The sequence below is a fragment of the Leucoraja erinacea genome, chromosome 30, assembly GCF_028641065.1.
Source record: "Leucoraja erinacea ecotype New England chromosome 30, Leri_hhj_1, whole genome shotgun sequence".
NCBI classification, from domain to species: domain Eukaryota; kingdom Metazoa; phylum Chordata; class Chondrichthyes; order Rajiformes; family Rajidae; genus Leucoraja; species Leucoraja erinaceus.
In genome coordinates, this window is record NC_073406.1 from 7,141,203 (window position 1) to 7,166,717 (window position 25,515).

Below are 25,515 nucleotides of genomic sequence, written 5' to 3' on the forward strand. Positions count from 1 at the left end.
AGAATGAGGAAATGGGTTTTGGATTTAAAGGAATGAGGCTAAAGTAATAATTTGGGTAATGAGTAGCTAGGAAGGGATGATGCATTAAACAACGAGCAAAGGAAGTGGAATGTGAAGACTTCTCAAATTTGCTTGGCTGTAAAAAACAATTTGTTTCCATCTTGTGTCTCCTACACAACAGTGTTCACATGCCATTATCTTAACCGCAGGGTGCACCCGACTCAATCTCAGTGCAGACTGATGTCAAGCCTTGCGGAGACTGTTGTCAATGCTGCACCTGCCCTCCAGCCAATTTACAGTAGAGTGTAACTAATCCACAGGATAAATGGGACACTGTTCAACCACTCCAGAACTAAGCAGTCCCACAGGAACTAGGCTGACGTCACTGCAGCCTTGTTCCTGTGGGAAGAAAGAATTAATGAAGGAATGAAACCTTATAATGAAGTTAGCTGTATGACTTTAATAATTTGATTTGACAGCTATAATCTGCAACATCTTGGGGATGGTTTCATGGAATAATTCATAATGGGAAGAATCAGGGTAAAGTTAAATCTCATTGGAAGGAAACCTCTTGAAGAAGTGTGATCAGAGCAAGTGGAATTTTATATACAGCTCAAGACGTTGTGATAGAATTGTGAGTGCAGTTTTAGTATCTAACTGTGGCATTAGCTCTTCAATTTAAGGTAATTGGGTCGGCAAAAGGGATGCATAGTTTAAGAATGGGAATTAGAAACTAGATGAAAGGATTCTGCCAGTAGATAAACCATGCAAACATTTTGAAGAAATATTTTGAAACTCAACAAATATGCATTCCATTGAGAAATAAAATGTCCATGAGAACAAGTTAACCTTAGTTATAGCTTTATATTCAGCCGCAGCTGAATATAGATCTGATTATAATTTTAAAAAAAATGGTATATAATGCTGTCTCAGAATAGATTGGATGGATTGTGGGAAGCAGCAATGAATTATTAAAAGATTTATGAAAAAATAAGAAACTAGCAAGAAATAAAAATGCAATATATGAGTAGTAACAAATAAATGTGAATCCAAGGGAGGAAATGATTGGAGTATTAAATTACTGAAGTCATTAAAACTGTATTGGAGAGTTAAAGGGATACATTTGCTCAAACTGATGGCTTCCATTCCAAGGTCAGAATAAGGGCAGCTGCAGAGATGGTGAATGCAGCATTAATGATATTCCAAAATTCCCAGCAGATTAGAAGGCACCAAATGTATCATTATTGTTTAAGAATCCGCAATAGGTTACGATAGACACATTAGTCTGGAATCTCTTGCTGGCAAAATGTGGTAAAACCATTAAGGATGCTGTGATATAGCAATTCGAAAATCATAACATAATTAGGCAGCGTCAGTATGACTCCTACATGGGAAATCTAACAAAGTTTGAGAATGTAACTAGCAACAAAGGACGTAAACATCATTTGCAGAAAATCAATGTTTAACAAGTTTAAGTTGGCCAATACAAATCTGCACAAAAATGTGTGCTGCTGAGGGAGAGCAAAATCTACAAAGAAAGGTGTACAGTGGAACCAGTGATAATGTGGCAATGGAGTAAATGAGAAGAATAAGTTTAAATGGTACAGTAACCATTGGCATAGCGGGCTGTTAGTGTGCTGAGGAAAACAACTACTTCACCAGTTTATCTCTATATTTAGTTTCTGATATCATTCTAATGCCTTCCAAACCAAGGCCTAATATCCTTAACAGAATTGATGGCACAATTGAATTTCATACTCAACATAACCAGCAAGATGTGAAGGTTCAGTACAACCACTTAGTTTTGCACTATCATCATTGGGAGTTAAGGTTCCTTTTCCAGGTTTCTCAACTGGATCTGCCATCTTTGTAGGCTGAGCATACACTATCTCGGATCCCCATGTTCTTGACACGCTGCAAAATTGTGCCATACAATAATCACTTCATCCTTCTGATCAAAGTACATTATTTCACATTGTCAGCTATTTAATCACATCGAGCACCAACCTGTCCAACATTTAATTCCTCCAGCATAGATTGTAGAAAGAAGGAACTGCAGATGTTGGTTTACAAGAAAAAAATACAAAGTGTTGGAGTAACTCAGTGGGTCAGGCAGCACCTGTCTCTTTTTTTCCAGCAGAGAGGTTTGAATAGTGAATGGGAGTTCAAATCAATGGCAAATTCTTTACCAGCTTCCCACAACTTGAAGATCGATGTGAAACTAAATGTCTTTCCTGGCCTGTCCTCATCGGCATTGCAGCTGGCCACCAGGGAAGCCATCACACTGGCAGTGTTTTTCCCAAATGGAGTTGGCTGTTGTTTAAGGGGTGGTGTTTTAATTGCCATCTGCAATAATTGCAGGTGTAGGGAAAGGAAAGCCACGCAGGAGAGGTTTTAGAGGAAAGAATGGCGTGGAAGTGAATGTCTGATCTCAAGCCCAGGTTGTAGACGACCATTGTGATCTCCAAGCACTGGAGGTCTGGACCAAACAAAAACAGCAGATACAAGGAGAATGTGCAGTTTTTCTTGCAACACCCTCTGAAAAGGACCAGGGCTTTTTGCGTTACTGATCTCATTTCCTGATGTACGAGAAAGTGTAGCTGTGAGATTAAAACATAATTGTGTAACTGGGAGAATCTAATGCATTCCATGATTTTCCCTGCCTAAACAGGGTGGCACTGGCACAGCAAATAGTGTTGCCACCTCATAGGGCAAAAAACCTGGGCTCAAACCCGACCTTGACACACACACAGTGCCCACACTTTGTGCAGGTGTAGCTTCCTCCATGTGCTCTATTTTCCTCCACATCCACCATAAATTGCTTTTAAAGGTAAAATAACTTGTTATTTGGGAAATTGATGGATACATGAAGGAAAACAAATGTGTAGAGACGCAAGCAAATGAGGGGAATGGTCAAGTAACAGGATCATTAATTCCCTTTAATCCCAATTAATCCTTGCCACCTGGATTTTACACCTGTGCTACAGAAACAGCCTTTTTTAATTACTTTAACCACACCCTTCAATTTTACACTCTTAAATCCCCACTCAGCGCTCTGTTCTTAAAAAAAAAAACCTCTCCCAGAATGACTGTACTATAACCTTATTTCTTTTCATTGTCTCAGCTAATGAGCAAAAAGCATCTTGTGCCTTTTTACTTACTATTTGACGTCCTCCTGCCTTTAAGTTTCTGTGGACATAAAATGGATGATTCCTGTGTTTCTCAGCAGTTATTGTGTATTTTCTTAACACTATCCTAAATCCAACTGCCCAATATGTATTCTCATTGACCAGTTGACTACATCAGTTTAAAGCTCTGCTGCTCACTATCAACCAAATGGACAATGTTTGTATCTTCTGCAAACGTATCCATCCATCATACATTTAAGTGCAGATTATGAATAACAAACAGAAGGAACCAAACACAAGTCCTGTGGAACATCACTGGGAACAGTCTTGGTCACAAAAAGCACTCATCAACCATAACCCTTTGCTTCCTGTTCCACGGCCAGTTTTGAATCAAATACGTCTCTTTCTGTGACATATGGGCTTTAATGTTATTGAGCATCCAAGCTTGGTGAGAACTTTTCAAAAAAACATATCTGAGTGTCCCTCAGTATCCACAACCTATTGAGAAAGTGTGTAGGTCTCATGAAAAAGTGCTGCTTTGATACTCCTCTGATTTTCAGATTTGAGGTTTTAAGGCCAGTTTATTGTAACCATTCCTCCCAGTCCCCATCCCATCTGATTGGTTTGGCATCGTCTCGCCCACGTATGCTGCACAGAGTGAATCCTTGTGCCGTTGCAATCCCCTTCACCTCTTTCCCCTCACTCTAGCTCGCAGTGTGACCCAAATGACTCATCAGCAGAACACACCAGTTTTCCCCAACAAACCAGCAATGGGGAAACATCTTGGTTTACAGCTCTAAGTAATCATTGAACACACACTAGCGTCAGTTTCAACTGATGCAGAGGATTAGATGAACGAGAAAGGAGCACATAGTCATATTGTTTTTAGGGACTGTATTAAGATGCACTTCGAGTCTATACAGTCAACTTAAAGCCTTTCAATTTTAGAGAGACTTTCTTACCAAATAGCTTATTAATCAAGTAGAACAGCAGTAATATTCTGTACACAGAATTGGAAAATACAATAACAACTGACAAGGTAGTTTAAAAAAAAAAATAAACAAGTTAAAACACTGGGATTGGAACAGGTATGTGCAAATGGCAGGAATTTCTCTCAATAGGTCTCCCAGGTATTAAGTGAACAGTACAATACCTGCCATTTATAACAAAACACTTAAGCAAAAAGATGCTTTATCAAGTTGCCCTCAAACCAACAGCCTTCCATTGGAATGGAGATAGTAGGGGAAGCAGGGCTGAACTATTGGCAAAGGAGAATGTGGCAAAATGTAGAAGTATAACCTCTAATTGGAATTTATAACTCCAGATTCTTGTGTCTGGTTGCCAGCATGTTTCCAATTTCACATCAGCCCAGAGGCTTAATTAATTGGCTTAAGAAATCTGAAATGAATTTGCAGAGAAATTGACATTTTCCAAGAGTTAGCATAACTATGATTGGGCAGTGTCTAGTAAACAAGGTTGATGATTTTGTCTTGCTTTGCTGATTTTCAGTTACTACTAGAACTAGAATGGTCCTTGTGCAGTGCTGTTCTGGACCATTGCCTTGGATCAGATACAGCTTTAGGACAGCTTTCTCCCTCCCATTCCTGGGCCAGACACATCACCAGCACTAGCCCATGACATCTGGGCACTGGGTGAAAAATGAAGGACATTGACTTTAAGCACCCAGAACAATTAGTACATTCACAAAGGAGGCTAGTAAGGAGAAAAGAGGCAAATGAAAGCATGGATGGGAGGGAAGCAGGAAAGAGAGAACGAAGAACAGTGTGAATAGGAAGGTTTCTATTTCTGCAGTGATCTTAACATACTGAGGATAAAAGGAAAGATAACAAGGGAGGGATGGACTGTGTGGCACTTCACCCCAATTTATATAATTTAGTTGCAAACGGTGACTGAAATCCCAATATTCAAGTCTCTCCACGAGTATAATAAACCAACTAAATTTGACATTTGGCATAAAAAAAATTGCACCAGGAGTTTCATACAAACATTCACCAGGAAGAGTGATTAACAATAGCAATGAGATTTGGGATTCTTCCCCCCTCTCTCCTGACGTCTGACCAGGTTGTGGGTTCCGTGGCGCCAGGATAGTTGAGTTCTAGGACGGTGGGTTAAGGAAAGACGAACGCCAGGGTCCTGGACAGCCCACTGGAGCCTGAACCTTAGACCATTTATTGTCCTTGACATCAACAGTGACTGGGGGAGACTTATTGCTGAGTTCAGTCCTGGTCTTGCCCAAACTCTTGCCACCTGGAGGCATGACCAAGATTTCTCTAATTAGTAGCTGAATCTCTGCACTGCACAGAGTTGCAACTGGCTAATCCAAGATAATTCCAGACAAATACCTCCAGATTATCAGTAACATACGAGACCGACTGGACAGAGCACTTGTATAAGGAGTGTGTGGTAAAACTACAAGATAGTCCAATGGCACTAATTGGTTCCAGAACCTCAAAATACTTCAATAGGGATGCCGCATGGGGGGAAGTGAAGGCTCTGCCTTGTGAATACGGGAGAGCTGTTGAGAACATTGAACCCTGAAGCAGAACAAGGAGATGTGTTCTTTGTTCCAAAGCAGGCTGAACTAGGCCCAGTGTACAACATCCAAGCTGTGGGCTTCCTATCTGGAATGCAGGTTACCGGAGTCGCGTATCCCGTCCCCAAGTGGCCCCAAACCAATGCACGACTTGTGCCTCTTTTCACAGGAATCCAGGGTATTCAAGGGAGCATGGGGAGTTCTGGCTGGGGTCCTCTGGGACCCAGGATGGTGTATTGACAGTGGTAGTTATTTATGGCAGATTATACTGGGCTGGTTCATACACCTTTGGGCGTATGTGGGGTGGGTTAGGGTCATAATACTTTGGTTGGGGGCAGAACACTAGTGGGCCATTAGAGGAAGGATGGGGTTAGGAAGAGTACACTGTAGCTGGGGGGGGAGGTAGTTTAGGGACTGTACACCATGGAAGGTAGTGGGTATTAATGATGGTGAGAAGGGATAAGACGCTGAGCAGGATCTGGAGAATCCGCTCCAGACTTTCCATGTTCTGGTTGGGAGGGTGTTTTTCTTGTCCCTATCCTCTGGCGTTCTTCTCCCTGAAACAACACTCAATGCAACAGGAACAGCCTTCCATGAGCGTGCAAAGTAAGTGCAAATATGTACAAGTGAGCACAGCACTCCCCACCTGCTCACCCACCACCCTCTCCCCAGGCAAAAACACTTGATGTGTCCAAAGAATGTTTAGTGATGGCCAGGAGCGTGGTGCCTGTAACTGCTGTCAGCCCGAGCTGATCCTGGGGACTTGTTGTCAATCTTCGATGCAGATTACATCACTGACTTTATCTTTCCTTTCTCCTTCCAGTTCTTTCAATCCTTCTGACAAGTGCCTTTTATCCTGTACACTCACAGCAGAAATATTTGTGGTTGCTGCAAACAAATAGAATTCATTTAGTATATTTTCTTCCCCCCCCCATATAATTTCTACAGTGCCTTTCACTTAATGAAGCTTTCCGTGGTTTTTCTCTGTTCCATAACAAACGAACAGGGTCAGACTTTATGTCCAATCTCTTTGGTTAAAGAGTTTCTGAGGAGCATCTTGATGTGGGGACAAGAGATGCATGTGGAGGAATTTCAGGTGGCACTTTGGTAGCTAAAGACACAGAGCCAAAGGAAGCAGGCATCATAGCCAGGCAGGATAGCCTCTGGGGTTTACAGCGCACTATTTCACCAGCGACGTTTAGTTTTATTCATTATTTGGCTCAAAGGAGCTGCATTTACCATGGTGTGTAATCCTAAAGTTCCCTCGGGACAATCAATTAATCTAGATCGGTGTCCAAGAGGCCAGTGAGATTTCTGCCCGGATTATCCTGATTCTCCGCACATAGGCTGCGGGCCGAGGAGCTTTTTTGTTCAGGTTCGTGACTCAACTCACGGAACTACCTAAATGTTTAACATTATGTGTAAAAATATTATATAAATCACACCTGAAACTCGTCAAACTGCACATTTTTAAGAAATATGAGAAAAAGCTCAAATTTTTCGAGTAGTAATTGTCCAATCAATGCACGTTTGACATTGAGGTTGGATGCAAATCGATCAATCCCGCGCTTTGTTTTATGGTCGCTAGGCAGCGAGGACCCTGGGATCATGGCTGCCTCCTCATTACATCAAAACAATTACAAGGTTTCCAAGGAATAAAGGTAATGGCACTTTTTCGATTTCATTTTCTAATTAGTTTAATTAATAAATGTGCAACTTTTGCACTGACGAGTTATTACTTCCTTCACAATTATATTTTATCCAAATCTGTGCATAATTTCATGTAGTTCCGAGACATGGGCCATGAGATGCCTCATCGTCACATTCACTAATACAAGTAAGCCCTTACTTTACAGATTTGTAGTTGTAGAATTTCGACACAAGATTCTGTATGTCTAGCACCTACCACTGATGTAGGGACCCAGTGGCATCTGGTTGTAGTTGACGAGTGCTCCTGTGCCCGGCCCCCGGAAGCTGGGCCCAAAGTTGTTACTGTACATCTGTGCTGCTCCGTACTGGCCCTGTGGGAACGGCTGCAAGACATGGTGTGTTTGAACAAAAATTAACCAGGAAATCAATCGCAGAGTGGATCACAACATTAACCATCAGATTCCCCCTACTTGTCTGAAGGCATTGACCAAGTGTCACAGACACAGGCCATTTGTGCTTTGCATCGCTCACATCACCCAGTGTAAACACACTCGCCCTCCACAAACAAGGAGCTTTACTGTACCTGCCCTCATGGTTCCGGTAACACCACAGGAGGAAATACCTTTCTTATTAATAAAAAGAGAGTTTGCACCATAATAATGCCACAGAACATCCGCTCCCTCACCTGCTGCTGGGGCTCGGTGCCCCGGTTGGCAAGTTGACTTAGGATGCTTCGCTCGGACATCTGTAGCCTCGCAGCGACCGGCGGGACCCGCGACAACATGTTGGGCAACCTGGTCACGTCTGCCTTCATGTCACTCAGCAGCTCCTCCAGCTGATTCAGGACTGGAACAAACAAGAAGCAGAGAAAGGGCAAGGTGCTCAGGGCCAGGGTTTCAGCAGGGGACACACGCCAGCAACAGCAAGGCTGTGGCTCTATCCATCACAGTAACAGCGCACACCAAGCAGGGCCATAGTCAGGAGGGAGGTGGTGACAGGAGCAGCAACTGCAGCCACCAATAACCCTGCTGCTACTCACAGACTATCTACGCCCTTATCCTCTGTCCAACTTGGCTCTAATATTATGCTCGGCAACTTGCCTTTAGATGGACTCAGTTCTGCTGCTTCCCCGTTGTGAGTCTTAATCTTTGTGTGTGGACTGAAGAAATGATAGATTGTGCAGAATGAATCATAGAATAGCCAACATTCTGCTATCCAGCTGCTGTGTAGAGCTCACAGGGGCACTGCGTATGTTTCTCGAGGAGTTTAGGTCCTAAAACAAAAGTCTGTGAAATTAAATTTAGAGAAAAAGCTAAGGATCTGGCATGAGGGAGAGTGAGCATAAAGTTGTAACCACACACTGTTCTCTAAAGGACGGACTTTCCCTAGTCTGCGCCTCTAACTCTAGTCTCACGTCAACATGTTTCTTAACCAACCTCTGAAGAGACAGACGCCTCACCTGCACTGGAACCCGGGAAGGGAAAAGGCTTGAGAAAGCTGCTTCTCGGCTAATTTGAGCAGCCAATAAAATTCAATCTCGCCGAGGACTTCCAACCCCAAGATTAGCGTTCGGACACAGCTGCCCTTCATTGCCGAGCTGCAGGGGAGAGCTGGCTGCCTTGGGGGGTGAAGGGACACAATCTCTTCAGATCAGTGGTTTTAACCTGAGCTGTTCCAGGTACAACCTCAGTTTGCTTAACTTAACCACAATTATAAAAAGGTACACAAAAATGCTGGAGAAACTCAGCGGGTGCAGCAGCATCTATGGAGCGAAGGAAATAGGCAACGTTTCGGGACGAAACGTTGCCTATTTCCTTCGCTCCATAGATGCTGCTGCACCCGCTGAGTTTCTCCAGCATTTTGTGTGTACGTTCGATTTTCCAGCATCTGCAGCTCCTTCTTAAACACAATTATAAAAATCTTGGTCGGAGGGAAAGGAGGGAAGGGGGAGAGGATAAAACTCGCTTCCATTCCCATCCCACTTCTAAAATAAACAAAGCTGGAAAATCTGCTTGTATTTCAGATTTCCAGGAATTGCTGTTTTGACTTCTCACCGACAGTTCAGCTGTCCCCCTCACCCCAGGCCCAGGAACAAGGGGGTGCATTCAGTTTTTTCCTGCCTTCTCAGTGATTCTGTTCCAGCTAGTTCATTATTTCTGTGCCTCGGGGACAGGATTCAGACAGAGAGGCATTGAGAGCACAGTAAGGGAGGTTGGTGGGAAGAAGATAGCTGGCCTAACTCATTACTCTTCAAACTGAATACGTACAGATCATCTTTCAATTGCATCGCATTGACTTCTACGATCCAATCTAAAAATGCAGCAGAGAATAGCATCAGCAGTCAACAGGGTCCAGGTTTATGAGTTCTACACGGGTTAAACACGCTCCTGCTCCGTCTTCCATAGATAGCATGGTGCAAGAGGAATCATTTGGTGCTTACAAAAAGTGTTTTACTACCAGGACTGCAACATGGGAAGTATGTATTCTCCGTCGCCAGCTCTGCTTATCAGAGAGATACAATAATACCTGCGCTCAGAATCGTGAAGGGCTTTGAAAAGACACAAACTATTTCCAATCACGAGAGAGTTGGTGAGCAGAGGGCTCAGATTTAAGGTCCAAATGAAAGGTGAGCAGTTTTTACATTTATATAACAGGTTTTGGAATATACTGACCTGAACAGGCGGAAGTCAAATCAATAACTTGCAGAAAACAACAGTGCAAATTAGTACAAGGGCAAAATCCATGGGAGTTGGGAAGAAAAAAGGGGAATGGGAACAGATACATGAGGTTAGATGGCTATCTTCAGTGCTGCACAGTTCAAGGGATCTAGCTAGTGATGTGTGATATACAACATTTACATTAGGCCTCTATTTCACAGAACAAGGAGAATATTACTTTTGTGCATTGTAATAGAAAATGTATTATCCCCATATACACCCCCCCAAATAACAACTTACACAACACTTTTATCGTAATAAAACATAGAGGTGGCTTACAGGAGCATTATCAAACTAAATCCACAAAGTTCACGGCAGGAAAGATGGCTGAGCTTGCTGAAAGGGGTCATTTTATGGGGCAAGAGTTAGTGCAAGAAATTCCAGAGTTACAAACCTCAGTAACCAAAGGTACAAACTCCAATGGATTGCAAGAGCTCGATAGTGCAGAGTTCTCAGCCTGGTGTATTGAGACCACGGAGATGGGGTGGGTGAGACTCAGGAACAATGTGGAAACAATCCCGATTTTAAACCGGAGCTTTTCTCTAATGCAAGGGAGTGGAGCAAATGGCTGGGGGCAGAAATTTGGTCGAACTCAAGTTTATGGAGATGGGAGTCTGACTAGCAGAAGATTTAATGGTCAATTGTAGAGACAGGAAGGACTTGGGTGAAGGTTTCTGCAGCTGAGATGAGGCGAGAGCTGGGTAATGTTACAAGGGCGGTGGAAGTGAATCCAAAGTGGAGTCTGGGGCCAAAAATGATGCTTGGCTTTGTACCAGCCAGCTCAGCATCAGAGAGCAGTGGGAGAGAGGACGTGCCGTTCTGCATCAGCAAAGAGCCCAGTAATGAGGCGGTGATGGGGTTGAGGGGCAGTGGGCAGGTAAAGCAATGTGATGCCCAGAGCTAAAGAAATTTACAGCGTTTCTGGATGATGTTGCTGAGAAAAAGGGGTCAGTGGAGGGAGGCAAAGTCGAATATTAACTGCGTTGGGAATAGCAGCCGTTGCACAGATTCTCAGGCTGCAGTTTGATCAATAGAGGGAGGAGCGACAATGATGAGGCATTTTTTGGAGCATAACAGTAACATTCTGCATCATTGTTCTATTTTGGTACAAATGACCATGACTCCCGTGAAGGGGAGAGATTTCACACAGGAAGGTAGATAACAAAGTGTCGTACAGGTTATATTCCTTGTGCCACACAGGACCACCGTCCCTAGGCACTGGTATAGTATGTGTGTGGTACAATTCCAGCAAGACATTGTGCCTCACACACAGCAGTTTCAATGCAGCCCACATCTGCCCCCTGGTGGTCAGCTCAATGATGAGTGTTGATCAGGTCTCTGATTCATCCAGAGGCGCTCACTGTGATTTATCCATTCAACAGCGAGGTGTGAAGACCGCAGTCCACGGGCCTTCCAGCTTAAACAAACCCACTTTAGGAGATTTATTTTGCTTATTGTCGAATTTCCACCATAAATAATTCCAAACAGGAGTGAACCAGCTGCTCCCCCTGCAGGTGGAGTTGGTCAATGACGACCCAGTGCCATTCACGGAGGTGTGGTGATCCAAGCTTTAGAGTTAGTGTGGTCCAAGCTCGATGGACCCAGCAGTCCAGCTCTCATTGCTGGGGGAACTCAGCAGCTCAGGCAGCATCTGCAGAGGGAATGGATTGACAGCGATTTGGGTCTGAAGAAGTGTCCTGAACTGAAACATTGGCCATTCCTTCCACAGATGCTGCCTGACTCGCTGAGTTCCTCCAGCATTTTGTGTTTCGCTCAGGGTTCCAGCATCTGAAGTCCGTTGTGTCTCCTGTCCCATTAAACGCTGCCAGAGCAGGTACAAACATAGGTAGGTAATACATTGCAGGTCAATCCTCACTGAATCACACCCGACCGAGGCCGATACAACAAAGCCCCCAAAGCCTTAAAACTACTTGATAACTTTCATCACCCCCTCCCCGACCCAGCCCATCACTCCACTGAGAAGCATCTTCTGTACCTGGAACCTGCGGACAGGTAGAGGCAGCTTGTCTCAGGCTTGGCCTGACTGTCAGACTTGTCAGCACACACCTCTGATGCATCGAGTACTTGGTTTATCCAAAAACAAATGAAGATCACAATTACACCAGAGGCACTTAATTACAAAAAAGCTGAATTTATTAGCAGATTCGCTAAAAAAAAAGAAACAATTTTTACAAGATAGTGCGGGGCCAGTGGTGCTGAAACTATTCTCTTATCTTTCAATCTCTACGATGTCCAGGACCTGTCTGAGTGGTCACTATGGAGACGGGAGGTGGATGGGAGGGGATGCCCGAGATCATGTGACAAACCTTTGTGCAGCACGGCATTGGCGGGCTTGTTGCCGGCCAGAGACTCCTTGGAGAGGTGCTGGTGACTCTCGGCCAAGCATTCCACCTCGGCAAAGCGGGCGTTGAGAGCCATGGCGGGATGGTTGGGGTCCTGGGTCATGTTGAGGTACGCAGCTCTCCGCAGTTGCTCTTCGATCACCAGGGCCTGCTCCAGGAGCTGATGTTGGCAAAAAGGAGACAGGAGGGGGGGGGGTGAGGGGAGAGAGGGGAATCAGTGTAAATGGTCAGCGACATTCCCTCCATCCCCACCCACCCACCACTGACCCAGGGTCTCACCAACATCCCAACGAGGTCCATCAGTGATAAACAAAGCAAAGGGGAGGAGGACAGAGGGTGGGGGGGCAACAGCATCTATGGAGCAAAGGTTTCTCCAGCATTTTTGTCTACCTTTGATTTTCCAGCATCTGCAGTTCCTTCTTATACACAGAGGGTGGGGGAGCGGGGCAGGGCTTCTGATCCAGGGCACTTACCAGGAGTTTAAGAGGGAACTGCAGATGCTGGAAAATCGAAGGTACACAAAAACTCCACTCAGCGGGTGCAGCAGCATCTATGGAGCGAAGGAAATAGGCAACGTTTTGGGCCGAAACCCTTCTTCAGATACCAGGAGTATCGTGCAGGAGGGAAGTGGAGGGTACAAGGGTCAAGTGGGACAGGGGAAGGAGGGGGCACGGGGAATGGTGGGAGAGGAGCAAAAAACTGATGAATGAAGAACTGAATCATCCTTCACAGACACAGAGTCCCAGAGTTAGTAAATGTAGAACACACGGCCACTAACCTTGACATTGCAAACAAATAACAACCAGATAATTTAACTGTGGGTTACGGGATAAATATGGGAAGATTTCCAGCTTTTCGATATGTGCCCAGGGACTTGAACATTCCTGAGAAAGCGGGAGGGGGTTAGTGCCCAATGTGTTCCCACACGGCTGCTCTGGATCTACATGTCACATCGACCGCACAAGCCCTTGACTCTAATGCAACTGGAAATAGATCCTGTTCACAGGCGTGCACAACCACAGCATGTGTGCATCTCAGAGGGGGGGGGGGGCAAAGGGGATTGGGGGGGGGGGGGGGGGGGGGGGAGGGGAGGAGTGGCAAGGAAGCAGGGGCAGAGAGAGATCTCAGACTGCCACCAGTTTGGTTGAGACCCCAGTACTTAGACGTGAAGTTGCCACCCCAGGTGCCATCAGCACGGTACCTTACAGCACGTATATTTTCCACCCCAGCCCAAGTGTTGAGCCATGCATGAAAATCACTGACTTCAAGACACCCGTCTGTGACAGACACCAAGAACTTGCGGCACTACAATTGTGCAGCAGTAGAGCTACTGCCTCACGCACTAGAGACCCAGGTTCAATCCTGACTACAGATGCTCTCTGTACAGAATCTGCACATTCTCATTGTGACCACGTGGGGTTTCCGCCGGGTGCCCAGGTGTCCTCCCACATTCCATTGATGCGGATTTTCAGGTTAATTGGCTTCAATAAATTGCCGCTAGCGTGGAGGATGTAAAATTGGGTTAACATGGAATTAGAGTATGGATGATGAATGGTCAATGTGGGGCCTGGAGGGCTGAAGGGCCTGTTTCCATGCTGTACCTCTACAAAAAACTAAAAACTAGGATGATGGGGTTTAGTGTTATTTTCCAGCCAGGAATTCCAGGAATCACTGACTCCTTCCCAGTGAGAGTGGAAGCTGCCCCTTGTGTCCAATGTACAATGTCAGCAGTGAACAACCTGATCATCAGTGATGATCACCACTGAAGCAGCAGATATCTGTACATCAATGCCCTGCGGGGGGAGCGGTCCCACCCTGCCCCCATCCCCCTCCCCCGTGGACCCACCACTGCAGGCAACTCCCACATGCTCGCTCCAAAATGGACCAAGGAGGGATGTGCAATAAAAAACTGCCCCGGTCTAAAAAATAATGAATAATAAAACGTAGCAGCTGCTGGGGCCCACGGCTGATTTACCTTGAACCTCCTGGCGAGGAATTTGTTCTTCATTTCCAGGAAGTTGCCCTTGTTCATCTCGGCCTTGAAAGGTTCATTGATGATGGTGTATCTGGGGTCGTTTTGGATGTCCTGCCACCGAGCGTACCCATGGCTGCACAGAAACGTTAAGAAAAGCAGAACGTGGGGAATGACCGGGGTAAGACGAGGTGCTTGCACGAGACTCAAGACGAACGGATAAGCTATAGAGTCATACAGCGTGGAAACAGGCTCTTCGGCCCAACTTGCCCCTGCTACGCTAGTCCCACCTGCCCATGTTTGGCCCATATCCCTCTAAACCTGTCCCATCCATCTACCTGTCTTACTGTTTCTTAAATGTTGATATAGTCTACAACAGTTCCGATTCACTCGTGTCTAGTGGCTGAGTTAACGGAGCACTTTGCTTGAAATCGCCCTCGTGATTTTCCCATTAAAAAGTCCCATAGCAAATTCTGCACGTGTTCAACACAGAAAATGCCTTTGCTACTTGGCTTTAATGCACAAATGTGACATTTGCTGTTTCACACCAGCTCCCTGTGCATGTTCCAGTTTTTCATGAAAAATAAGGAAGTAATTCATCTAGGTGAGAAGATGCGTCTCGGAAAAAACTGTAAATGCTGGTCTAAATCGAAGGTAGACACAAAATAGTGGAGCAACTCAGCGGGACAGGCAGCATCCCTCGAGAGAAGGAATGGCCGGCGTTTCGGGTCGAGACAAGTCTCAAGAGCTTTAGACTCATCTTCTTGAAGGGCTTTGGTCTTCATTTCTCGAAGAGGATTATACAGGCACCGGGAAATGTACAGGAACATTTGCCAGGACATTACAAACTGCAGGAAGGATTCAACAGGAGGAAAAAGAGCAAACAAGTGTGAAGAGCTGAAATCTTCCAGGGAGAGTCATACAACACAGAAACTGCCCTTCGGCCCAACCCTTGCGTACTGACCAAGATGCCACTTCTAAGCTAGACCCATTTGCCCAAGTTTTGCCCATTTTCCTCTAAGACTTTCCTATCCATGTACTGTCCAAGTGTCTTTCAGTGGCGTGAATGGAAGGTGAGTAACGATGACAGCTCCGCTTGCAGTGTGTCTGGGTTGAGAGGTTGTATTGAAGGAGAAGGAAGAAGAGAGGATGAGATAAAGTGATGAAGCTGGAAGATTTTAGGACGGGTTTCTGATGGAGCATGGAATGTCCATAGTGCAAGCCCAACGTCAGCCTGTGACCACGAGTCCCCACGGCAGCTCTGAATCCTCCTCTCGGTGAGGCTCCCGGTGCCCTGATCCCCCCCCCCTCCCCACCACCCCTCCCCAGGGTCAGGAAGAGGATACGCAACGATGCCAGCCAGCAGCCAGTAGTCGTGCCTCCTGTGCCAGATATCGTAGATCTTTCCGGAAGAGACGGCAGCTCGCTCTTCATTCTGCCAAAGCGTGTGCAGTTCTATCAAAGCAAAAGGCAAAGTGGTTACCTTGCAGCGACGACCCGTGCAGGCTCCGAGCCCAGCGCTGATGTAACGGAGACCCCGGCTCCGTCACCCATCTCTGAACCCTCGCGCTCCCGAGAAACGTTCCCGGCGGGAAGCGCGGGGTGGGAGGAGTGGGGGGGGGGGGGGTTACACCTGAACTGACCCGGGCTCAGGGAGGCAGGGACGTGACGAGATAACGAATCTGGTTCAAAACACAAAGCACTGGAGGAACTCAGTGGGTCAGGCAGCATCTGTGGAGGGAATGGACTGACGACATTTCAGGTCGAGACTCTTCTTCAGACTGATTGTAGTATGAGGGAGAGAGTTGGAAGAGAGGTGGGGGAGGGACACAGCCTGGCGAGAGATAGGTGGATACAGGTTAGGGTAGGAGTGAGGGAGTGAGGGGAGGGGAGGTCCACCAGCACTGCGGCAGCTGAGGGAGGCAGGAGACGTGATGAGAGAATTAATCTTGTTCTTCCTCACTGTTCACGTCACAGAAACGGGGGCAGCGGGGTGGTGGGGTTTATAGACCAGGCGATGGAATCTGTGGGAGGGTGGGGTTTATAGACCAGGTGGGTGGGTGCATGGGGCGGGAGGGGACTGCGGGTTTCTAGACTGGGCAGTGGGGATCCGTGGGGTTTATAGACCAGGCGGGCAGGGTCCGGTACCTGTGAAACCCCCGTCAGCGATGTTGAACATAAACTTCCCTTTGCCAGACTGATCCTTCCTGGCCTCTTCCTCCTTCACCTCCTTTGCCAGTTCTCCGTTCTGCAGACTCTCTGCGACCTCTTTGTCCTCAGTCGTGTCCTCGGCTGCTGAAGGAAAGTCGGGTTAAACCTCTCCCGGCAACGATCACCTCCCGCCGTCTGCAGCCCAGCAGCAGCAGAACCATCACAGGTAGAGTCGTGATGCCAGAGACAGTCTCTCCCTGGCCATGGACCAAGTGGCAGGGACCAGCAACACCAGGTTAAGTCCTGGTTAATTCCTGGGATGGCGGGACAAATGTATGATGAAAGAGTGGGTCGACTGGGCTTGTATTCACTGGAATTTAGAAGGATGAGAAGATATCTTGTAGAAACATATAACATTCTTAGAGAATTGGACAGGGGAGAACCAGGTAACATTTTCCTGATGTTGGGAGAGTCCAGAACCAGGGGCACAGTTTAAGATTAAGGACATTTAAGACTGAGATGAGGATAAACCTTTTAACCCAGAGTTGTGAATCTGTGGAATTCTCTGCCACAGTGGGGGTTTCAAGAGAGAGTTAGATTTAGCTAAGGGGATCAAGGGGTACGGGGGACAAAAGCCGGGATATTTTGGATGATCAGCCATGATCATATCGAAGGGCAGTGCTAGCTCGAAAGGCCGAGTGGCCTACTCTTGAACCTATTTTCTATGTTTCTATGGCCTACCCCATGGGGCCTGACCCTGGCACCCTGGTCCTGAGGGTCAGCTGCACTCCCTCACACTCACACACACACACGGCTGCCTGCACAGAGGCTGCAAGTCACGGGGATGAGATGCAACTGATCAAGTTTAACGCTCATCCAAAAATCCTCCCATAAGCTGGGGTGTAGTCCTGATCTTCCAACCTACCGCCAAGCGGACCTTGGACTTTCTCTCCGTAACTGCAATACAACAACACTGTATTCTGCGCTCTGATATTCTTCTCTCTGCTCAACCAGTTGAACCACATCTGGAAGGGGTGAAGGGAGGAGGTGCAGGGTAGGTGTGGCGGGATGGGGGGGGCGAGAGGAGGGGAGCGAGGTTGGCGAGAGGAGGGGAGCATGGGACCAGGCGCCCTTCACCCCTTCCTCAGCACCACCTCCACCCGCACCTTTGGGTGTGCTGCTGGTGCCGGGAGCAGAGGGGGGGGGGGGGGGGGGGGGTGTGTAGTAGGGGGGGGGGGGGAGAAGGGGAAGTAGGGTGGGGGGGGGGGGGGGGGGGGGGAGGAATGCCGGACAGGGAGGGGGGGGGGGGGGGGGGGGGGGGGAGGAGGGTCCGGGTGCCCGACAGCCCACTGTCAGCACCACCCCTGGCCGCACCTTTGGGCTGTGGCGGTGCCGCCTGTTCCAGCAGCTCCAACTCGCCCCTCTCCTCTGCTCCGGCTTCGCTCAATTGCTTCTTGCTCTCCGCTTCCTGCGGGTCCTCACCGGCTGGAACAGCTCTCTCTCCACTGGGAACCTGCCACAGGGTAAACATTAGGATAACACATCAGTGCTGCACTGGACACAGCCCCTCCCCCCCCCAATACGACCCCTCACCTCTCCCCCTGGGGAATCCCTGACTCTAGCCCCCAGCTGACCCCTCCCCTTGGGGGAACCTACCTGTCCCGTGCCTCTGTCAGTGACCCACTCCTGCCTAATTCTGCGTTCCACCCTTCATGCCATAAAACCTGTTGTATTTTGAACCTTGCCCCATTGGTGAAGTTCGTGGTGAGATCTCTTTCCACAGCTCAGTGATCTGCCCATGTTTCAGAATGAATGATAGACCATAGGCAATAGGTGCAGGAGTAGGCCATTCGGCCCTTCGAGCCAGCACCGCCATTCAATGTGAACATGGCTGATCGTCCCCAATCAGTGCCCCTTCTCCCCATATCCCCTGACTCCGCTATCTTTAAGAGCCCTATCTAGATCTGACCACGGGGAATAGTGGAGGAAGAGACTGACTTTGGTGCCTTCCCACACAGTGGGGAACTTTGATTCTGCTGTGTGGGAATGTTTTATGTCAAACCCTATAGTGTGTTGTGTCCTGTTGATTTTTATTGTATGGCTGTATGGAAATTCATTTCACTGTGCCATCAGGCACACGTGACAATTAAATCTATCTTGAATCTTGAATCTTGAATCTAGCTCTCTCTTGAAAGTATCCAGAGAACCGGCCCCTCCACCACCCTCTGAGGCAGAGAATTCCACAAACTCACCACTCTCTGTGAGAAAAAATGTTTCCTCGTCTCCGTCCCAATGATACTTTATTGTCACATGTTGCAAGTCACAGTGATATTCCGTGTTTTGCATAACCCAATGTATGCAGAGTCACCATGTAAAGTTACAAGTAGCCCACTGCAACACAAACCGTTTTTACCACATTCCATCGTTGTGACCAGAGTGTAGCTTTTGGCCGACTCTACCTTACGCAGCCAGAGTGAAAAATAGTCGGCATCTGATCAGGCACACTCCACAATACAGAGGGTCACGGACCGGTCTTTGAAAATGGCGCCAAAACCTGGCGACTCTTGCACGCAGTCTATGTGGACTATTTCTAAATTCCTTTCTATTAATCGGGGACTGTGACAAAATATGACAAAATTTGCGGAACTCTATGTAAAAAAAAATAATGTATAATTGTACGTCTGTACATGTGGCAATAAAGAACCATTGAACCAAGTGCAGCAGTTACTGTACTTTCAGGCAGTGAGATTCACTTTGCCCTTCAATACTTGCCTCAGTCTCTTCCTTCTCCCTCTCGCCATCATCCATCATCTCCGCACAGCAGCCGTTCTTCTCTGAGAGGGAAGAGAATTGCTTTGGTCAGGTTAAACCTGCAGCATTGCTTGCCGCAGCTTCAAGGGGTTCCCCCACCCCCCGCTACAGAGCGACTGGCCCAGCAGCAGCAGGATGGCCAAGGCTCATTGCCCTGGGTTAAACCACTGACCCACTTCCTGCAGACGTACCACCCCGTCCTTGAAGCTAGATGGTGGTGGTGGTGGTGGTGTGTGTGTGTGTGGTGTGTGTGTGCGTGTGCGTGTGTGCGTGTGTGTGCGTGTGTCCACATCACCCTCCAATTCCACTTCTTGGCCCCCACTGGGCTTGTGCCCCCCGCTGCCCTTCATAGAGATGTGATGGGGACATTGCCAGGTCGAGAGGTCCTGAGCTACAGGGAGAGGTTGGGCAGGCTTGGAGCGCAGGAGGCTGAGGCGTGATCTCATAGAGATGTAGAAAATCATGAGGGGACAAGATTGAGTAAGTGCACAGTATTTCCTTATATCATATTTCTTATATTATTTCATATCTGCTTCAACCACCACCCATAGCAATGTGTTCCTGACACTTCCTACCATCTTTGTAAAACAAAACTCACCCCGTACATTTCCTTTAAACGTTGCCCCTCTCAGCTTAAAGCTATGCTCTCTAGACTTTGACATTTCCACCCTGGGGGGAAAAGGTTCTGACCTGTGCCTTGTCAGAATCAACCAAACATGCTCAGGCCAGTCAACCCCAACCCTTGCTCCCTGTCCCACCAGCCAACCGTTACACTCATGCCTTGGACAGGCAACACTGGACTCTGACCCAGCGGGACCCACCGGTAGAGGAATGGGCTGGCACCCCAGCAGTTGGGCAGGCAGGGCTGGCAGCCACGGGCGTGCTGGAATCGGAGGAGATGCAGTCCACGGGCTTCTTGCTCTCCATTCTCTCCGGCACCATGTCGGGCGTGCTGTACCTCCCGTTGATGTATTCAAACTCCTGCACCTAACATGCGTTTTCCAGAAAGATCAGGTTAGTGACGAAAAGCAACTCAAACATCAGAAAAACAGGTCGGGCAATGGAAGACTAAAACCTCAAACCAGGCACAGGTGACGGGGAGGAAATGTGGTCGTGGAACTGGTTGTGGAAATGTCCATCTGACCCACTTCAGCTGTTAAATGTCCTCAGGACCTGACGCATGCAGCAGGAACATCACCTTAGACACAAGGAACTGCAGGTGCTGGTTTATAAAGCGACAAAACGTGCTGGAATAAATCTGCATCAGGCAGCATTTATGGAGAACATGGATTGGTGATATTACGGGTCGGGTTCCTTCTTCAGGCTCAGAGCGTAAACATCGCCTATCCAGGGACATTACCCAGCTTGCTGGACTATGCAGCAAGCATGGCTCCATATCCAGCTGGTCACACACGCCATGATCAAATATCACAGATAGAGCTCTGCTCCGCCTCTAACCAATGCCGGGAACATTTCATTCACTGGTGTCGAGGGAGCTTTATCATACAGACAGAGAGACACAAAATGCTGGAGTAAATGGAGTAAGAGGTGACTGCGCTTTAGCGGTTGAGGCACCTAGACTGGAATCGCATCCCGCTCCTCATCAGAACTGCCCCCACCATCGACTCCTTTAAGTCACGACTCAAAACCTATTTCTACTTCTTAGTGTTTTTGAGCCCCTCTGAAGGGGCGCTGTAAACAGTTTATGCATGTATTGTTAGGTCTGACTACCATTGTATGTATCAAATTAGTGCCTGCACTGAAGTAAAGCATGTTGGTCAACATGAGTTATTTTTAAATGTGCTATACAAATAAAGTTATTATTATTATTATTATTATTATAACTCAGGTCAGGCAGCGTCTCTCGAGAAAAGGAATAGGTGACGATTCGGGTCAAGACCCTTCATCAGACCCGACCTTTATCCAACCTTATCGTTCCCCAGCCCCGCACAGCCCGCTTTTACCTTCCCCTCAACAGAACTAACCATAAATATCTTTGGTGGAAACCAGCATCTGCAGCTCCACCTTACATACAACAAGCGTTATTATATATTTGACTTGCTCCACCTTCAAAGGGAGTATTTACTGAAGAGAATAGAGAACGTTTTACCCTCTGTCCAATCTATGCTGTCGTTCACTCAGGAGTGTGTCATTGATTACCAGAATGTGCCATTCGCCACCATGTGCACAAAACTTAACAAAAAATATGAACGCACGACTTTATCAGAATGCACATTAATGTTTCTTTGTTTGAGGAAGGGTTTTGACCTGAAATATTCCCTATTCCATTTCTCCAGAGATGCTGCCTGACCCGCTGAGTTACTCCAGCACGTTGTGTCTATCTTCGGTGTAAACCTGCCGACACACGTTTCTTTGTTTATCAGGCAAGCCGGTATTTTGTGTAGGAAACAACTGCAGATGCTGGTTTAAATCGAAGTTAGACACAAAATGCTGGAGTAACTCAGCGGGTCAGGCAGCAACCCTGGAGAGAAGGAACAGGTGACATTTCAGGTCGAGACCCTTCCTCAGACTGAAGCCGATATTTTATTAATTAACGAGACATAACTGTGTATGTCTCCTTATAACTGGGGCAAGATTAGATTATGTTGCTGTTGAATTAGTTAGTAGTCCCCTCTGGTCAAAAGTCAACCTGCTTTACAGGAGCCAGGTCCTGCTACTACTTGCACTGCCACTAGTGGGCAGTACTGCCGGCATTCTGAGACTGAGACTGAAAATATACAAACAATTGTGAATCCCTTCACTCTCTGACCCAGTGGACATCTCCCACATTTTACTGTTTTATGTACATGATCCATGTTGGCTGCCAGAGCTACAATTCAATCCTTGAGCAAAAACACCAAGTGCTGGAAGAACTCAGCGGGTCAGGCAGCATCTGTGGAAGAGATGGGCAGACCACGGTTTGGGTCGGGACCCTTCCTCAGAATGAAATTCAATCCCTGCTTCCACTGAACCAAATACATCTGAAGTGCATCAGACAAGTTCTCAAACCTCTGATACTCCCAGCTGGCGGCATGGTGGCACAATGGTCGAGTTGCTCCCCTCAGCGCCAGAGACCTGGGTTCGATCCTGGCTGCAGGCACTGTCTGTACGGAGTTTGTATGTTCTCTGTGTCACCACGTTTCCTCCCACATTTCAAAGACATGCAGGTAATAGGTTAATGGCCTCTGTAAATTGTCCCTAATCTGTGGGATAGAACTGGTGTACAGGAGGGCCAAAGGGCCTGTTTATATGCTGCATCTCTAAACTAAAACTAAATCTATCTACCCACACAACTGTCAAGAGGAGAGGGACTTTATGATCTGCCCACAAGCGCCAGCTCTCTATCCCTCAGCTTATTGAACAAAAATTAATGATTGCACTGGGGAAACAGGCCCTTCGGCCCACAGTGCTCATTCTAACCATCGGTCACCCATTCACTAGTTCTATGTTATCCCACTTTATCATCCACTCCCGACACACTAGGCATAATTTTACAAAGGACAAATAACCTACAATCCCGCACATCTTTGGGGTGTGTGAGGAAAACAGAGCACCTGGAGAAAGCCCTCACGATCAAAGGGAGAACGTGCAAACTCCGCGCAGACGGCACCCGAGGCGAGGATCGAACCTGGGTCTCTGGCGCTGTGAGGCAGTAGTTCTACCAGCTGTGCCATAGTGCCTTCAACGTAGACAAGAGTTTCCACAATGCCGTTAGCAAGCTGCAACATTCCCAACTCACCTTCTTCCTGACCAGTGACATCACGCCTATCCTGGTGAGCACGTGTTGCCGGGACAACCCCTCACGGGGAACGCCATCTGCAAATGTCTCCGATCCATCCGCCCCTGGCTCACACAAGTGCCTCATGAACAGCGAGACGTAGGCCCTGGGGAGAGAGAGAGAGGGAGGGGGAGGGAGGCACCACAAGCTTAGAGTCATACTGCACAGAAACATGCCCTTTGGCCCAGCTCGACCATGCTGACCCAGACGCTTCATCTGAGCAAGTCCCATTTGCCCGCATTTGATCCATTTCCCTCCAAACCTTTCCTCTATCCATGTACCTATCCAAATATCTATTGTTATAATATCTGCCCCAACTACCTCCCCCTGGCACTCCGTTCTATATATCCACCACTCTGAAATGGTTGCCTCTCAGGTTCACATTAAATCTTTCGCCCCTCACCTTAAACCTGAGGGGGGTCCTCGGTTTTTTGATTCCCCTACTCTGGGTAAAGGATTGTGCGTTCACCCCATTTATTCCTCTGAAGATTTTATACATCTCTGTAAGATCCCCCCTCATCCTCCTGCGCTCCGAGAAGAAAGTGCTACCCTGTCCAATGTCTGTCTCCCTGTGGCACAGGCCTGGTGCGTACAGCCACACGTTTAGTGGAGAAACCTTCTCCTTGGAATCCTCCCAGGGAGGGGGAGTGGGGGAGGGCAGTGGGGGAGGGGGAGAGGGTGGGGGAGGGTGGGGGAGAGGGAGAGGGTGGGGGGGGGGGTGGGGGAGGACAGTGGGAGAATGGGTCCGTTGAGTCACAGCTTTACAAGAGTGACGGATTCACCCCTCCCCCTGGATCCCCTCTGACCCCACGTCCCCGGGACCTGTGCACTGGTGTGTGATAGGGAGTGTGGAAGGGAAGGCCAAGAGATGGAGGATGTCCCGGGGAGGTGGGGAGAGGAGTCGTCAGCATGACAGGGGTTGCGTGTGTGTGTGTGTGTGTGTGTGTGTGTGTGTGTGTGTGTGTGTGTGTGTGTGTGTGTGTGTGTGTGTGTGCGTGTGTGTGCGCGTGTGTGCGTGTGCGTGTGCGTGTGTGTGTGTGTGTGTGCGTGGCGTGTGTGCGTGTGAGCGGAGGACGAGGGGAATGCAAGACGTGTCAAGGACACGGTTACTGACATTAAACATACCGGAACTCCTTCTCACTCTTCCCGCGGAGATCACGCACCAGCCAGTGGGAGTTGAAAGCGTCTTGTGGAGGCATCCCCCAGCGCATGATGGCGTTCACAAAGGCTTTCCGCTGCCGTGCATTGAACCCAAGGACCTGAAGACAGACGTTATCAGGAGGGGAGGCCGGCCGGTGAGTCCGGAACTTCCCGGTTATACCCTCTGACCCCCAGATCCCCTCTGACCCCAGATACCCTCCCCTCTGAACCCCAGATCCCCTCTGACCCCCAGATCTGGAGCAGACATTCACATCGCGTGTAACCATGCATCCACTCTACATAACATCCCCACGCCCGAATTCCCACTCTCACTGCATCGCGCCACACACAACAATAACAAATCAACACCAACACAGCCACAGAAGGCGGTGCAAACTTAGTCTATTTATATTTTTAAGGCAGAGATTGACAGATTAGTCCGGGTGTCAGGATTTAAGGAGCAAGAGCAGGAGAATGGGGTTGAGAGGGAAAGAGAGATCAGCCATGATTGAATGGCAGCGTAGACTCGTAGGATCGAATGGCCTATTTCTGCTCCTAGACCTTATTGACGTGTTGCACAGCTTCCTGTTAGTGCGGTGAAAGGTTTCCCGGCTGAGGGCGGAGGTTTCCTGGACCGGTTAAGTGTGACCTGGATTTAGGGGTCAGTTCTCGGGTGGCCTTGCCCTGGATGTGCTGGCGACGGACTCCGCAGAGTCCAGTGGGTTGGTTCCTGATTGGGACAAAGATCCCGCCTAGAGAAGCAGAGACGATATCATAACCTGCGACAAGGCCTGCGACTTACCCTCAAGATCGCTGAGGGGAATTTTGAGCGAAACGTTTTATCTGTGTCCATGTGTCTGAGGGGTGGGGAAGAATCTAAACAATGCTTGTGATGTCAGTCCTGAGGCAGAGCCCGGACTCCAGCTGGTTCAGTCCTTCCATCTCAGTGTTACTCTCACTGTTATTCATCTACTATCCTCATCTTCCCCACCAAAGAATAGTTAACGTGACTGAGAGATTCACATTAAGGAGCACACTCCAGATGAAACTCAACTCCATAGATTTGTACAGCACAGAGAACATGCCCTTCGGCCCTTCTAGTCCATGCCGACCATCAATTAGCCACCTACACTAATCCCATTGACCTGTGCTCTGTCCAAAGCCTTCCTCTATCTTGGCAATTCAAGTGCTGGTCAGAATATTCCTTGAATGTTGGGAGAGTATAATTGCACGACACTCTCGGGCAGTGTA

At 47.8% G+C, this 25,515-nt stretch overlaps 1 protein-coding gene across 4 annotated transcripts in view; it reads right to left on the bottom strand.

The window, feature by feature from the left end:
* Positions 1 to 4,007: 4,007 nt before the first annotated feature.
* The window catches only part of LOC129711591 (chromodomain-helicase-DNA-binding protein 5-like), a 70,251-nt gene continuing 48,743 nt past the window's right edge, over positions 4,008 to 25,515 (bottom strand). For 3 of the 4 annotated variants that reach the window (XM_055659328.1, XM_055659329.1, XM_055659326.1), the window contains 12 exons: positions 24,250 to 24,383; positions 23,086 to 23,230; positions 20,168 to 20,333; positions 19,308 to 19,369; positions 17,910 to 18,048; positions 16,533 to 16,679; positions 15,731 to 15,839; positions 14,388 to 14,520; positions 12,377 to 12,572; positions 8,018 to 8,178; positions 7,589 to 7,715; positions 4,008 to 6,570 (listed from right to left, as the gene is read on the bottom strand). In XM_055659328.1, the coding sequence (XP_055515303.1) occupies positions 6,452 to 6,570; positions 7,589 to 7,715; positions 8,018 to 8,178; positions 12,377 to 12,572; positions 14,388 to 14,520; positions 15,731 to 15,839; positions 16,533 to 16,679; positions 17,910 to 18,048; positions 19,308 to 19,369; positions 20,168 to 20,333; positions 23,086 to 23,230; positions 24,250 to 24,383 (1,638 nt within the window). In that variant the 3' untranslated portion in view covers positions 4,008 to 6,451. The remainder of the gene's footprint in view (positions 6,571 to 7,588; positions 7,716 to 8,017; positions 8,179 to 12,376; positions 12,573 to 14,387; positions 14,521 to 15,730; positions 15,840 to 16,532; positions 16,680 to 17,909; positions 18,049 to 19,307; positions 19,370 to 20,167; positions 20,334 to 23,085; positions 23,231 to 24,249; positions 24,384 to 25,515) is intronic. The other variant, XM_055659327.1, reaches the window with a different exon arrangement.